Here is a 16,288-nt window from a genome sequence, read left to right on the forward strand (position 1 = left end):
GTTTTCATTCAAAGGCTTTATGGTTTTTCCTATAATACCTGGGGGGCCGGTCTGTAGTCAAAATGCCCGGGACGATTTTTTGTCCCAGTCCAGCCCTGACTCAGAAAGAAACTGGAAAAAAAAAGTAAGAATGAACTACTTTAATTAAAATCAGATGAATACAAAAACAAATGCTCGATGCTCTGATAATGCTCTTCTGTTCCACTCATTATGATTCAGCTCAGTTCTTTGCTTTCCTGTAAACTTCAGAGGTTTATTTTTATAAGATATACTGAGAAGAGTGTGGGATTTAATTAACTTACATATTACATGACTTTATGTGCAAATGTAATCCTACACTAGGAGAAACTGTAAATCTCTGAGAAAATGATCCACCTGGTAGTTAGTTACATTTATCAGCCACGGCTTTTAATGCAAATAATATAAATGTTTAACAGGATTCTTTGTATAATACAGACTGACAGACACGGAGTTTCACAGAAACCCTGTGAGCATCCTCCTTGTTTGGTTAATGTTTGATTCAGTTTAACAAGTTCTTACTAACAAATCCACCATCACGGGGAAATCTGATCATATTATTGGTTACAGGAAACGGCTGTTTCCAGCAGACCGCAGACCGACTGCAGCACTTCTTCCTCCTGTCATCACCTCTGATCGTCTCTGCTGTAACTCTCACTGCGTCGCCTTCACTCTGACTCGACTCTCCTTCTTCAACCTGGAAAGAAAATTGAGCAGCAACAATCTCAGGTGAGTAAACCAACGCTCAGCACCACTGTGTTACAAACTCATGATTTAATATTTCTGCTCTGGCACAAATTCTGCATTATGAACTTTATAATGTTCATAATGAGTCCGAGTCCTGCAAATGGTCACCAGATAAATTTACAGTCTTTCTTTATTCTTGGCTGGAATAAACAGCAAAAGTGGTGATGAATTAATCAATGATTAGATTTATTTGTTTTTGCAAATAAAGCAGTCGACTTTAGGAGAATCTTCATCAATATTTAATATTTAATAATCTCACCATGTAGGTTTTGTTTCCATAATTTATTTTCCTAACTTATCATCCATGTTGGCGTTGCTCCTTCGTGCACACAGTGTCTGCTGCCCTCTTCCCCAGGAAACCTTCAAAAATGAGGTTTTTTTTGTTCGTTATTTGATGTTTCTCATATTATTTGGTGTAAATAATACAGTGTTAACTTTATAATGTTCAGTTTTTGTAGCTTTGGAAATATGTAACATTGCTGTATATATAATGTTTATTACTGACATCATTAGAGTTTTTTATTTTGCTGTTATTTGGGTTTTTATGCACAAAGAGGTCAGAATATTAGAAACAGAAACAGGATTAATTTTGAGTACATGCATACACCAACAGCTGGTTAAGATCCAGACTAAATGAATAACATAATCAAACAATGAATACATTAAAAAACATTAAAACCACCAAGCAGGCACATCATTTGATTATTTAGAGGAGATCATTTAAAGCAGAAGATGCGCGTGAAGCTGTTCCTTCTGTGCTTAAGTTCAGGTTAAAGAAACACCGGACATGGTAAAGTCTGTGTCCACGTTTAGAGATAAATTTGGGAGTTATAACTGAGGACGTCTGTTCAGCATTAACTACTGAAAACACGAAACATCATTTCATTATTATTTGTAAGACAATAGAAAAAACGGCACTGATAACGTTGCGCTGAGTAAACCCACTTCCTGCCTCCCTCAGTTATTACTGAGGGCTGTAACTTAACCAGCATGCAGGTCATGCTTTTCATGTCAGCTGAAGAACAACGACTCACAATGTTTGCTGTAAGGTCACCTTTGCACAGGTGAGTCAGGAAGTGGAACAAACACCTGTGAAGAGCGTAAACTTGGAGTCCTAAAAATCTGTGTGTGTGCGCGTGCGTGCGTGCGTGCGCGTGCGTGCGTGTGTGTGTGTGTGTGTGTGTGCGTGCGTGTGTGTGTGTGTTGGGTGTGGGGTTTCTAACTTTAAGTACTAACCACACATTAATATCCTCGCGTGTGCTGAATGCTCAGGTGTGATCGTGTCCTTGAACCACACACCAACACGTGATGTTTCAGGAGACACGTGAGAGCCTCACACAGAAGAAACACACAACAGTGATGACACACCGACCTCTGGTGAGTGCTGCCGCCCAGGACGGGAACAGACTCTTGGTTTGGACGTGCTCATGTTTAAGCACTTCCTGTTTGGAAACCTTTCCTTGTGGTTAATGCCTCAGCGAATCAGAACTCCAGAGTCCAACATGAAAGTGAGCATATGAGGAAAAAACACTCCAGTGATGAATAATCCAGGCAGAAAACAGGGCCAAGCATTAACTGCTGCACCCTCTGCCCACTACACCTGCACCACAGTGTGATGCTGAATGTGATGCAGGACAAAACAGAAGCTCATAGGACTTCTGCACAGATTAGTTATGTTAATGCCACATTTATTTTTATGTTATATCATTTTTATCTTTTATCATCTTTTTACTTTCTTGTTTCAGTAGAAGTTATCCTTGATGCTGAGCTAAGTTTATATCTGTTTTCTCCACATTTTTATAAAATCACTGTAAAGAATATCTGTTTATGGTGAGAGTGTTTAAAACAAATTTGTACTTTTTTTCCTTTTTTTAAATTAACGATGAAACATCAGGAAAGAACACATGTTTGGGACAATGTGTACAGTCAGCAGAAATCACAGAACCATCGAGAAGATCAGACAAATGTTTTTAAGTCTTTTTTTCCTGCACATCAACATTTAGTGACTGTGTTTAAAGGGCATCTGTTTCTGCCACACCTGTTTCACCTGTGAAAACTGTGTGACCACGGAAATATCTCCAGATGTAAATGAGATACATTTAAGACAGAAAGCTCATTAAAAATAAAAAAGTTTTCTCTTTTTCAGCCATGAACTTCTGACTTTTCAAGGTCAAACAAAAATAGATTCACAGATACTTCTATGCAAAACGAAGCAGAACATCAAATTTGTGACTGATTCAAAAGTTTTTTTTATAATTAATTAATTAAAATATAATTCATGTAATTAAATGTAATAAATTACATCTTTAAAACCCAGCTGCCCAGCTCTTTATTTCTTTACTTTTACCTGCAGTGACTCTGTTACTCTGTAATGTTTGTCTAAATTAAATTAATAACCGTCAGCTGGTTTTATTAATTTGATCTGTATTTTCTAAACAGCCAGAAATTCCTCTGTTATGTCTCCCGCTGAGGGACAGTGCAGCTGAAACATCTGGTGAGTCCATCAGGCTTCATGTCACAGATGTTAAATACAAATTACTGCAATTATATTTCTGTCTGTTTCACAGACACATGTGATGCTGAACCTCCAAACAGCAGCAGCTATGACCAAAGGCCTCCTGACAGTGAGTTTAACTAATTTGAGAGAAAGTTCATGTGAGAAAAAGTGTGGAGTCGTCTTTCTGCAACACGAGTCAGACTCCACACCTCGAGTTTCAACCTGCAGGATGATGATGATAAAGGAAAAATGATACTGGAGGCAAACAGAGAGTGTTAGCCTCAGCACTCAGAGGCTCACGTACGCATTTCCCACAAGACAATCTGACATAGTTTAAACTTTAAAGCAACGCAGTAACAGGGAGACTGAGAACAAACACACAATGATTCTGTGCTGAAGCAGCTAAGACGACTTCATCATCACAGAATAAATAAATCAGGTTTTTGTTTATTTTTCAAATTGAAGTTGAAATGAAACCGAAAAATATTCAAGAACAAAAATGAATGATTCATCATTTTCTTTTCCTTCATGTGTTTCAGCTGTCATGTTCAGGCTGGTTGAAGCTTGTCAGCTTTGTTTCTTATCTGAAATCTGAACATATTGTTTTCCTGCTGAGTGCAACGATGAGTATCAAACATGTTGGTTTATGCTTGTTTTTGTGTTTTATGTGGGAGAAATTCTATGTAAGAAGTTTCTGTGGGACATCAGTAATATCATCCAGGATCTTTACATTAAAACATGTCAGTAAACCATGTCTGTCCTTCTGTGGCTCATATCTCAGTGTTACATTAAACACTCAGAGTTATCAGCTCTACTCTCTGTGAAATACACTCAGAATAAGGTGCAGCGTCAAATCACACAATTCATGAACAAATGAAGTAAATGAATTTCTGTCTGTTTGCAGATGACGAGCGTCACTGCAGCCACAGATATGAAGTGATGCCGCATCACAGTGAGTAAAACTGAATTTTTCTTTTTCTTTCATTGTTGCAGTTTATTCATAGCTGCACAGTGAATCTGCTGAACTACAAACACAAATCCAAACACTGTACTTACACGAACTCCGCTCTAAAGTTCTGCATAGTGAAAAAATCACTTTAGTTTTGGGTCAAATTAAAGTAAATTTTATGTGCTGTATATTCTGTAATAAATACTTATAAACAACGTTCCCTCTAAGCTGCGCGTGCGCAATTGCACACAAAAAAAATCTAACCTGAATTGAAATTAAAATAAACACGTTAATAATCCTGTTCTGCAGTGTTAGTAAGTCACTGGCTGCTCCCGTATGGGATCAGAACCATGCCGCCTTATCCCACAGTCCAGCCAATGATGCGATTCACATTCGTATATACGCAGCTAATCACCGTGGTTGACAGGCTATGACAGCGTCCTTATGTGCCGGTGTTTTAGCAAAGCGGCTGATGTGGAGTGAAGCCACGTTAATGACAACGTGTACAACCATTGGAGACGTGAGCAGGACAGACAATAGCTTCTTCTTCTTCTTGGTTGGCGACCGATGTTAAGGCGCATTACCGCCCCCTGGCTCACAGCTCAGTGGACATTTAGATGAGAAAATATATATTTGACACATTTAAGGAAAATACTAATAAAATAAAATAAAAATAAATAAAATAAATGTTCCCTTTAGAATTTTTTTTGCTCTTTTTTGCTCTGTAAAATAGTTGTTTTTCTTTTTCAATCACTCATCTTAGCAGCAGGATATACATGAAAAGAGAAACAATTTAAGTTTGAGTGAAAATGTACATTTTTTGCACTCTCTGGTCAACTGACTCAGTGACTCAAATGACTCAAGAAATCCGATTCACTTTGGTGAGTGACTCATTAAAACTCGATTCAGTAAAAAGAATCGAATTTACCATCACTACACTCTCCGCCTGTGAGCAAAAACAACCCCCCCGCGCCTCTCGCCTTTGCTATTGGTGGAAAAATGTACCACGTGGACCAATCAAAAAATGATATGGCAACATGGCATTTAGTTGTTTAGGAAGGGGGAAGTTTTAGGAGTGACGGCGTGTTTGAGATGTGAGAGATTTGAGACGTTTAGCGCAAATCTTGTGTAGTTAGTGTGTAGTTAGGGTGTAGTTAGTGTGTAGTCAGTGTGTAGTTAGGGTGTAGTCAGTGTGTAGTCAGTGTGTAGTCAGCGTGTAGTCAGTGTGTAGTCAGTGTGTAGTTAGTGTGTAGTCAGTGTGTAGTCAGCGTGTAGTCAGTGTGTAGTTAGTGTGTAGTCAGTGTGTAGTCAGTGTGTAGTTAGTGTGTAGTCAGTGTGTAGTCAGCGTGTAGTCAGTGTGTAGTTAGTGTGTAGTCAGTGTGTAGTCAGTGTGTAGTCAGTGTGTAGTTAGCGTGTAGTCAGTGTGTAGTCAGTGTGTAGTTAGTGTGTAGTTAGTGTGTAGTTAGTGTGTAGTCAGCGTGTAGTCAGTGTGTAGTTAGTGTGTAGTCAGTGTGTAGTCAGTGTGTAGTTAGTGTGTAGTTAGTGTGTAGTCAGTGTGTAGTCAGTGTGTAGTTAGTGTGTAGTTAGTGTGTAGTCAGTGTGTAGTCAGTGTGTAGTTAGTGTGTAGTTAGTGTGTAGTCAGCGTGTAGTCAGTGTGTAGTTAGTGTGTAGTCAGTGTGTAGTCAGTGTGTAGTTAGTGTGTAGTCAGTGTGTAGTCAGCGTGTAGTCAGTGTGTAGTTAGTGTGTAGTTAGTGTGTAGTCAGTGTGTAGTTAGTGTGTAGTCAGCGTGTAGTCAGTGTGTAGTTAGTGTGTAGTCAGTGTGTAGTTAGTGTGTAGTTAGTGTGTAGTTAGTGTGTAGTCAGTGTGTAGTTAGTGTGTAGTCAGTGTGTAGTTAGTGTGTAGTCAGCGTGTAGTCAGTGTGTAGTCAGTGTGTAGTCAGTGTGTAGTTAGTGTGTAGTCAGTGTGTAGTCAGTGTGTAGTCAGTGTGTAGTTAGTGTGTAGTCAGCGTGTAGTCAGTGTGTAGTCAGTGTGTAGTTAGTGTGTAGTCAGTGTGTAGTTAGTGTGTAGTTAGTGTGTAGTCAGTGTGTAGTTAGTGTGTAGTCAGTGTGTAGTTAGTGTGTAGTTAGTGTGTAGTTAGTGTGTAGTCAGTGTGTAGTTAGTGTGTAGTCAGCGTGTAGTCAGTGTGTAGTTAGTGTGTAGTTAGTGTGTAGTTAGTGTGTAGTCAGTGTGTAGTTAGTGTGTAGTCAGCGTGTAGTCAGTGTGTAGTTAGTGTGTAGTTAGTGTGTAGTTAGTGTGTAGTCAGTGTGTAGTCAGTGTGTAGTTAGTGTGTAGTTAGTGTGTAGTTAGTGTGTAGTCAGCGTGTAGTCAGTGTGTAGTCAGTGTGTAGTCAGTGTGTAGTCAGTGTGTAGTTAGTGTGTAGTCAGTGTGTAGTCAGTGTGTAGTTAGCGTGTAGTCAGTGTGTAGTCAGCGTGTAGTCAGTGTGTAGTCAGCGTGTAGTCAGTGTGTAGTCAGTGTGTAGTCAGCGTGTAGTCAGTGTGTAGTCAGCGTGTAGTCAGTGTGTAGTTAGTGTGTAGTCAGTGTGTAGTTAGTGTGTAGTTAGTGTGTAGTCAGTGTGTAGTTAGTGTGTAGTCAGTGTGTAGTCAGTGTGTAGTTAGTGTGTAGTCAGTGTGTAGTCAGCGTGTAGTCAGTGTGTAGTCAGTGTGTAGTTAGTGTGTAGTTAGTGTGTAGTCAGTGTGTAGTCAGTGTGTAGTTAGTGTGTAGTTAGTGTGTAGTCAGCGTGTAGTCAGCGTGTAGTTAGTGTGTAGTCAGTGTGTAGTTAGTGTGTAGTTAGTGTGTAGTCAGTGTGTAGTTAGTGTGTAGTTAGTGTGTAGTCAGTGTGTAGTCAGTGTGTAGTTAGTGTGTAGTTAGTGTGTAGTCAGCGTGTAGTCAGCGTGTAGTTAGTGTGTAGTCAGTGTGTAGTTAGTGTGTAGTCAGCGTGTAGTCAGCGTGTAGTTAGTGTGTAGTCAGTGTGTAGTTAGTGTGTAGTCAGTGTGTAGTTAGTGTGTAGTTAGTGTGTAGTCAGCGTGTAGTCAGCGTGTAGTTAGTGTGTAGTGTAGTCAGTAGTGTTGTTGTGTGTCAGAACAATGAGGCGACTGCTGAGTGTTACAGGTGTTACAGCAGTGAAACATCTGCTGCTGTCAGGCCTGCAGGTATCAGGCTGTTGTTCTCCTTCATCTCATAGTGGACAGAAATTATTTTTTGGAGCGACACAAATAATCTGTGTGGCATCAGATTTGATGCAGAACAGCTGATTGTTCTGTGAATAGTTTGAAATGTTTATTTAAAAAATGCCTTGGCTGCATTTTTACGTAAAGACTGAGGCAAAACTCAGTTACTTTTTTGAATCAGAATCAGAATCAGAAAGGGGTTTATTGCCAAATGTTGAGCAGGTTTACAACATTAGGAAATTGCTGCGGTGAAGAAGTAACTATATAATTAACTGCCCAACATTGGTCATTATATACAGTATTTTGCAGGCAGAGAGTTACAGACTCTCTCCCAGACTACAGACTCAGTGTGTTTTGGGGTTTAAAAGCCACAGAGACACAGTGTTTAGAAAAAATGCGTCTCAGCTGCTCCGATACTCCTGACACATATGGGATCACTACAGGTTTTTGCTTAGGCAGCGGTTGTCCTTCTCTCCTGGATCGGCTGGAACTTTCTTTAGGTGCCTTTGACAAAAGTCCAGCTGTGATAACCGCATTTACTCAGGGCCTTCTTGATGTGCCGTTCTTCTGCCTCCCTGGCTGCTGTGTCAGTGGGGATGGTGTTCGCTCTGTGTTAACACAGAGCGATGGTTCGCTCTGTCTCTGTGGCTTTTAAAGCCCAAAACACGCTGCACCAAAAATTGGTCCACCCCAAGGATCAGCACCCCCAAAGCTCTGATCCTAGAATCGCCCCTGCTCATAATGCAAGTCAGAGCTTTATAAAAACAGAACAAAACAAAGTTGTACCACTTTGTTTTTGTTTTGTTTAAAAAACACATGTTTTCAAACTTGGAGTTCAAGTTATTTTTACTTCCAATAGTGTTAACATACTACAGGTCATGAACAAGATTTCTTTTAAATTTTCATTGTAAGTGGACTAAAGCAGTTAATTAAAAGTTGTCTAACATAAATGCTGTGATTTGATTATTTTAATAAACATGTAACTTGGATGGATTCGATGCTGGCGTGACCACAGTGCACACGTCTGCTGTTGCTCACAGTGGTCCAGGGACGCTCAGGGAGTTTGTGTGTTCGCTCAGACACGTGAAACATTAGAGGGAACGTTGATTATAAATCCTCATCTTTTTGATTTTGTTTTACATTTTTAATCACTAATTTAATTCTTTCTTTATGTAGAATGAATATTTAATGTGGAAAGTTTGAGCTTCCATTAAATGGGCAGTTATTACAAGTATCTTTGTGCTCTAATGGGTGTGTGTGTGTGTGTGTGTGTGTGTGTGTGTGTGTGTCTGTCTACCTGGTGAATGTGAGCACATCCAGGACAAACATGTTTTCTGATGATGACGCTCTGAGGTGATCTTTGTGTTTTCACAGATGATCTGCAGCTGCTGAACAGCAGCGACGATCTGCAGCCACCAGACAGTGAGTCAGACTGAAGTCTGAGTTTCTATAAGAACACTCAGTGCAGTCAGCTGAAACAGTCACAGACAAATAGACAATAAATCTTTACCTGAATCTTCTACACTTGGTTGTATTCATTGCTTTCTTTACGGTTTTCTTTGCAGTGTCTGAGATCAGGGTCGTTCTGCTGGGGAACATTCAGTCTGAGAGGACCGCTGTGGTGAACTTCATACTGGAGGTTCCTGTGTTTAGCCCCGAGGAAGAGCCAGACTATCAGCCGGTCAGAGGACTTCTGAGGGACAAAGAAATCATCCTAATCAACACTCCAGATCTGCTGCTTCCAAACATCTCTGAAGATGATCTGAGAGAACATGTAGAAAACTGTGTGAGGCTCACAGCTCCTGGACCTCATGTGTTCCTGCTGGTCCTGCACCCTGAAACCTTCACAGAGGGTCACAAGCAGAGACTCTGCAAAGTCCTGAAACTCTTCGAAAAACGAGTGTTTGATCATTCGCTGGTTCTGCTGTCAGCATCCAAAGAGAGGGGCTCGAGTTTCATGGAAGAGCTCGGGCTCCATCGTCCCTTAAAAGATTTGATCAAAATGTGCAGTTACAGATATTTGTGGAGGAAAAACCTCGAACCTCGAGAGCTCTTCACACGCCTGGTTCAGATTTTTAAGGAGAACAATGGAGAGTGTGTGAGATATAAAGCACATAGCTAGGAAACGTTTACTGAAGCGTCCGGTCTCAAAATGCAGAGTATAACTGCACTGTTTAAGTCACAGAGGACTGCATGCCTTTTAAAACCAGACCAAAAGTTTGTTTGGTGAGTATCAACCAACAGCAAGGGGTAAAAGCAGCTTTTTGTTTTTTAAAGGCACCAAAATAGTAGAAATAAAAGATGTATAAGAATTCTTGGTTATCTGGATGTGTGTGTTTGTTGTTCTTTAGTCTGTTTGTCCGGGTGTTATTGGTTCGGTCTCTCTTCCCTGAAGCGTGCGTTGTCTCTGTTTCCGTTTGAGGCGTCAGCACACACAGTGACTCACTGACAGGATGCTCGCTATTTAGTATTTGCTTGTATTTTAGTATTTATTTATTTATTGTCATTGTCAAGAACAATGAAATTGCGTTTGGGGCTTCCATACAACCCAAAAAAAAGAAGAAAATAATAAATACCCCTTAAAACCCAAGTGTACATATTTAACCCAGTGTGACTCCAATGCAATAAGACAATCCTTAGCAATAATGTTCGTAGAAATTCAGACAAAGACCTGAGAAACATGACAAAATACAACAATGCAACCCATTCAATATTATTGTACTGTGAGATATGATATCAGATATGATAGTTATCTATTTAAGAAAGAGGGGGGGGGGGGGGGGCAGGAGGGGGAAGAGAATAAAGATATGATGCACCAATGCAGACCAGTTCATTGCTATTAAGAAGTTGGATATGGTTATTGTCCGTGAGAGGGGGGCAGAGAGTTCAGGAGCCTCACAGCCTGTGGATACAGGCTGTTGGCCAGTCTGGATGTTCTGGCCTGTATAGACCTGTACCTTCTCCCTGAGGGCAGCAGATGGAAAAGGTGGCGCGCAGGGTGATGTTGGTCCCGCAGGATACTGTGCACCCTCCTCAGACAGCGAGTGGGGAAGATATTACTGATCTCTGGCAGACTTGTTCCAATAATTCTGCCAGCTTCTTTCACCACCCGCTGGAGTGCTTGCTGATCGGCCTTGGTGCAGCTGGGGAACCACACTAGAAATCCATACGTCAGAACGCTGCTGATGGCACAGTTGTAGAAGTTCAACATCAGAGATCTGGGAATGTGTGCGCTCCGCAGTCTCCTCAGGTAGTAGAGGCGCTGTTGGGCCTTCCGTACAACTGAGGTGATATGGTTGCCCCAGGACAGGTCCTCGGTCACAGTTACCCCCAAGAATTTAAAACTGCTCACCCTCTCCACCGCCTCACTGCCAATGAAGAGAGGCAGATGGTTGTTATGACCCCTCTTCCGGAAATCTACAATGATCTCCTTGGTCTTTTTGGTGTTTAAGACCAAGTTATTGTCGTGGCACCATGACTCTAGTTGTTGCACCTCTGTCCTATAGTTTGTCTCATCATTGTTGGATATAAGTCCGAGCACTGTAGTGTCATCGGCAAACTTAACAATGAGATTGGACGCGCAGGAGGAAATACAGTCATGGGTGAAGAGAGTGTATAGCAGAGGGCTCAGAACACACCCCTGAGGGGCACCGGTGTTGACCACAAGGGTGGAAGAGGTGTTCTTACCCACTCTGACACTCTGTCTACTGTTAGTGAGGAAGTCCACAATCCAGTTGCACAGAGAGGAGTTAAGTCCCAGTTGGTGGAGTTTGGGACGGAGTTTGTATGGCCGGATGGTATTAAAAGCCGAGCTGTAGTCTACAAAGAGGAGCCGTGCATAGGTGTTCCTGTGTTCCAAGTGCTTCAGTAATGTGTGCAGCACTGTGGCGATCGCATCCTCGGTTGACCGGTTCTCCCTGTATGCAAACTGGTGCGAGTCCAGGGATGATGGAAAAGCAGCTCTGATGTGTTTAATGACCAGTCTCTCCAGGCATTTGGCGGGAATGGGGGTGAGTGCCACAGGTCTGAAATCGTTCAGACATGTGACATTTGACTGTTTTGGGATGGGAACGATGGTTGCTGCTTTGAAACAGGATGGTACCAGTGAACAGGACAACGAGGTGTTATATATAGAGGTGAAGACGTCCGCCAGGTCCGCAGCACAGTCTTTTAGCACCCGGCCCAGCACTCCATCTGGCCCGGCCGCCTTCCTGGTGTTAATGCTCCGGAACACACGCCTCAGCTCATGAGTGCTCAGGACCGGAGCAGGGTCGGTTGAGGGGAGAGGGGACAGGACAGGGTCGGTGTTCTCCCTATCAAAACAGGCATAAAAGAGATTTAGATCCTCAGCCAGAGTAGAACTGTCGGCTGAGGGTGATGGTGTTCTTCTTTTGTAGTCCGTGATAGCCCTGATGCCCTCCCAGACCTGCCTTGGGTTTGTGTTGTTCTCAAACCTGGCCTCGATACGCCTCCTGTGCTGCTGCTTGGCAGTCTTGATGCCTCTTCTCAGGTTGGCCCTGGCAGCACTGTATGCCTCCTGGTCCCCGGATTTGAAAGCGTTGTTCCTCGTTCGAATAAGTTGTTGAACTCCGTGTGTCATCCAGGGTGGATTATTAGGGAACACACGGAATCGTTTCCAAGTTGTTACATTGTCCACACAGAAACAGATGTAGTCCAAGACAGTGGAGGTGTAACTGTCCAATGCGACACATTTGTCAGTGTCCTGCACCTTGAATACATCCCAGTCTGTGCAGTGGAAACAGTCCTGAAGCATCGGAATAGCATCCTGCGGCCATGTTCTCACGGTTTTGGTTGTAATCCCAGTGCTCTTGATCTTTTGTGTGTATATTGGGTGTAGCAGAAGGGAGAGATGGTCTGACAGACCCAGGTGGGGATAAGCCTGGGCTCTGTACGCATTCGCCATGTTGGTGTACACCTGGTCCAACGTTCTATCTCCTCTGGTAGCACACTTCACATTACGGTGGAAATTGTGAAGTACAGATTTCAGGTCCGCGTGGTTAAAATCCCCAGCCGCAATAAAGACACTGTCCGGGTGTGCTACCAGGCTGTTATTGATGCTGCTGCTCAATTGTGCTAACGCTAGCTTAGCATTAGCATCTGGTGTAATGTAAACAGCGCAGATGTAAACGGCAGAAAATTCCCGAGGGAGATAGAATGGACGGCACTTTAACACCAACAGTTCTACCTCTGTACTGCACAGTTTTTCCGTTACCGTGACGTTCGTGCACCAAAGGTTGTTAATATAGATGCACAGCCCCCCGCCAGTCTTCTTACCCGAGTCCGCAGACCTGTCGGCTCGATAGGCGGTGCGGCCTGCTAGATCGATAGCCGCATCGGGAATGGCGCTGTCCAGCCAGGTTTCAGTGAAAATCATGCACGAACAGTTATTAAAAGTCCGTCTAGTGGCGATCTGCAGTCGTATTTCATCCAGTTTGTAACGGATTGAACGGGCGTTGGAGAGGAATATGATCGGGAGTGGTGGTTTAAACGGACTAGTCTTTAGCCGTGCCCACAGGCCTCCCCGCTTGCCTCTCTTCTGCCTCCGCTCGCAACGTCTCCTCCTGCGGCTTGCTGTTGCGGGTAGCCCCGGGGGTTGCTTAACGATCTCCGGGGGGATGAGATACTCGGATGTTAGTTGAAGATATTATGCTTCACCTGGAGCTGAGAGCACAGTCGGGCCAGCTTCAGCTTCCTCAGGAAGAACAGTCGCTGCTGTGCTTCCTCACCAGCTGTGATATGTTCACTGACCATGTGAGATTGTTGGTAATGTGAACACCCAGATATTTGATGTTCTTCATAGTCTCCACCTCTTCACCATTTATAGGAAGTGAGGATTTTTATCATCACTAGTGATCAGTCCCACTGTAGTGGTGTCATCAGCAAACTTCACTGTATCCCAAATCCCTGCAGGGCTGTCCTCAGGACCAGGGTTCACGAGATTTTGGTGCCGGTTCTGACATGTGATGGTCTGTGGGCACTGGATAGTCCCAGGGTCCTAAGTTTGTGTCCCAGTTTGTGAGTGATCATAGTGATAAAGATGCAGCTGAAATGAACAAAAAGCTTCCTTAAATGTGTTTGGATGCTCCTGCAGGGACTGGGGTGTGTGAAGTGCAGGTAAGCCTTCATCCTTCAAAGATCTGTTCTCCTGATAGGTGAATTCATGGTTGTCAAGATCTTTGGAGAAAATGTGAGATAAAATAATGCCCTCAAAGCACTTAATGACCAGGTGAAGGTCACTGAGAGACATAACTACAAATGTTTCTAACATTTTTCACTTTATCCATCCTTGGCCCTGTAGGAATACTGTTGATTATTACTTAGCAGAAACCAAAAGAGCTCTGCCCCTCAGGGGAATCGAGCCAAAGCTGATGACACAACAGCAGCAGAGACAGATTGGAGCTGTATTTACAGACTTGGAGCTTTTTATTGTCATTGTGCAGTTTCTTGCACAGCGAAATTGGGTAGCTGGACCGAAAAGGTGCAAAAGTAAAGAAGAGAAAACAATATACAATGAGGGGGAAAAAAGCAATATATGTATACAGATGTGTGAATGAATTATATACATGGTGTATGTGTAAGAAACATTGAAACAGAAACATTGTGGGTCTGCATACAATGGCAGTTATATAATAAATAAATAAATAAGGGTCGAGGGGCAATGGTCATTTAGGGTGGGGATGGTGATTCCACTGAGACCAAAGTATTGCATAAAACATGGAAAGACTGAGATATTGCACATAGATGATCAGTGTTGGGGAGTAACGGAATACATGTGCCGCCGTTACGTATTTAAAATACAAAATATGAGTAACTGTATTCCGTTACAGTTACCGTTTAAAAAGGTGGTATTTAGAATACAGTTACTTTGTTGAAATAAATGGATTACACTGCGGTACTTTCCTGTTTCATATTGTCGCGGGTCAGGACTGTTTGGGTTTTGTTTGACAGCTACGTTCTGTTGATCCAGGCGGCAGCGTTACGGTTGCCATGGTTACAGGGCGACGCTCTCTCTCTCTCTCTCTCTGCGACTGTGTGTTTCCTGGGTGAGAGAGCGCCTTTTCGTTGTTGTTGTTGTGCTAAGCTAACAGGCAGAATGCTACAAGCATAGCTCTAAAGAATGTAGCATCATGGGCAGTGTAGTCCGTGTTGCAGGGAGAATGCACTGCCATACACGTTATGTGTCTGTGAGCGCGAGGAGGGAGAAAAAGGAGAGTGGAAAAGTACGAGTTATCATCGAGGAAAAACGGGAGCTGGAAGCATGTAAATATAATAATAACCACTGCAGCCAAGAAGAGTGCCTGACGAGCCCAGTTGTAAGTAAGCTATTAAGACTCGACTGTACACCGTGTTCCTGTTTTCCTCCGAAACAATAAGTTCCGTTGGAGCAGCCTTTCAACGCCTCTCTCTGTCTCTCGCAAGAAAAGTTGACCCACACAACAAAGTAAAGCTATTTTTCGGCTACGAGCCGACAGGGACCCCGCCGTATTAGTCAGAGGTCCCTTTACTACAGTTCGGAGTCGCGGACCTTCAGTAATAGTAATAAATCAGAATCAGAATCAGAAAGGGGTTTATTGCCAAATGTTGAGAAGGTTTACAACATTAGGAAATTGCTGCGGTGCTTCAGTGCAAACATAGTGTCATAAATAGCACTTAAATAGACATGAAAAATAAAAGTAGGAATAAGAATTAAAAGTGCTACCTAGAAAGATATATACATGAGTGCAGGTGGTGATCAATGCCAAACATGGAATGATGCAGTGACACAGCGTAGGGTCATGTGTTAGTGGTGGGAACAGTCATATGGTTATTGTTCATGTGTCCAACAGCAGAGGGGAAGAAACTGTTCTTGTGGCGAGAGGTTCTGGTGCGAATGGACCGGAGCCTCCTGCCTGAGGGGAGCAGGTCAAACAGACTGTGTCCAGGGTGAGAAGGGTCAGCTGAGATCCGAGCTGCACGCCGCAATGTCCTGGAGGTGTACAGGTCCTGCAGAGATGGGAGTCTGCAGCCAATCACCTTCTCAGCAGAGCGCACAACACGCTGCAGTCTCTGTTTGTCCCTGATAGTGGCTCCAGCGTACCACACGGTGATGGAGGAGGTGAGGATGGACTCGATGATTGCGGTGTAGAATTGCATCATCGTCCGTGTTGGCAGGTTGAATTTCTTCAGCTGCCTCAGGAAGTACATCCTCTGCTGGGCTTTCTTGATGACGGAGGTGATGGTGGGCTCCCACTTCAGGTCCTGGGTGATGGTGGTACCCAGGAAGCAGTATGAGTCCACAGAGGTGATGGGGGTGTCAGTCAGGATGATGGGGGGGAGTGGGGCTGTGTGCTTCCTGAAGTCCACAATAATCTCCACTGTCTTCTGGGCATTCAGCACCAGGTTGTTGTGGCTGCACCAGGACACCAGACGTTCAACCTCCCTCCTGTAGGCAGACTCGTCCCCGTCCGAGATGAGTCCAATAACGGTGGTGTCATCTGCAAACTTGATTAGCTTGACAGACTGGTGGGTGGAGGTGCAGCAGTTGGTGTACAGGGAGAAGAGCAGAGGAGAAAGAACACAGCCCTGAGGGGAGCCGGTGCTGATGGTCCGGGAGTCCGAGACATTCTTTCCCAGCCTCACATGCTGCTTCCTGTCCGTCAGGAAGTCAGTGATCCAGCAATAGTACATTCACGTTGTTGTAAAAAGCATGATAATATATTAAGTAATCCAAAGTATTCAGAATACATTACTGTCATTGAGTAACGTAACGGAATACGTTACAGAATACATTTTGGGGCATGTATTCTGTATTCTGTAATGGAATACATTTTAAAAGTAACCTTCCCAACACTGTAGATGATCAACAGCAGT

At 43.2% G+C, this 16,288-nt stretch overlaps 1 protein-coding gene across 1 annotated transcript; it reads left to right on the forward strand.

Moving 5' to 3' along the window:
• Positions 1-504: 504 nt before the first annotated feature.
• Positions 505-9,723, forward strand: LOC143421393 (GTPase IMAP family member 5-like). The gene is made up of 7 exons (XM_076890500.1): positions 505-747; positions 2,038-2,142; positions 3,205-3,259; positions 3,333-3,389; positions 4,167-4,214; positions 8,792-8,839; positions 8,983-9,723. The coding sequence occupies exons 2-7, from the start codon at positions 2,074-2,076 to the stop codon at positions 9,537-9,539; spliced, it is 834 nt and encodes a 277-aa protein (XP_076746615.1). The 5' UTR covers positions 505-747; positions 2,038-2,073; the 3' UTR covers positions 9,540-9,723.
• The last annotated feature ends 6,565 nt before the right edge of the window (positions 9,724-16,288 follow it).

The sequence above is a fragment of the Maylandia zebra genome, linkage group LG12 (genome assembly GCF_041146795.1).
Source record: "Maylandia zebra isolate NMK-2024a linkage group LG12, Mzebra_GT3a, whole genome shotgun sequence".
Taxonomy (NCBI): domain Eukaryota; kingdom Metazoa; phylum Chordata; class Actinopteri; order Cichliformes; family Cichlidae; genus Maylandia; species Maylandia zebra.

Coding starts and splice junctions, on each gene's coding strand:
- LOC143421393 (XM_076890500.1), top strand. CDS start 2,074: ATGTTTCAGGAGACACGTGAGAGCCTCACACAGAAGAAACACACAACA. Junction 4,215..8,791: donor TGAAGTGATGCCGCATCACA/GTGAGTAAAACT, acceptor GTGTTTTCACAG/ATGATCTGCAGCTGCTGAAC. Junction 8,840..8,982: donor CGATCTGCAGCCACCAGACA/GTGAGTCAGACT, acceptor TTTTCTTTGCAG/TGTCTGAGATCAGGGTCGTT.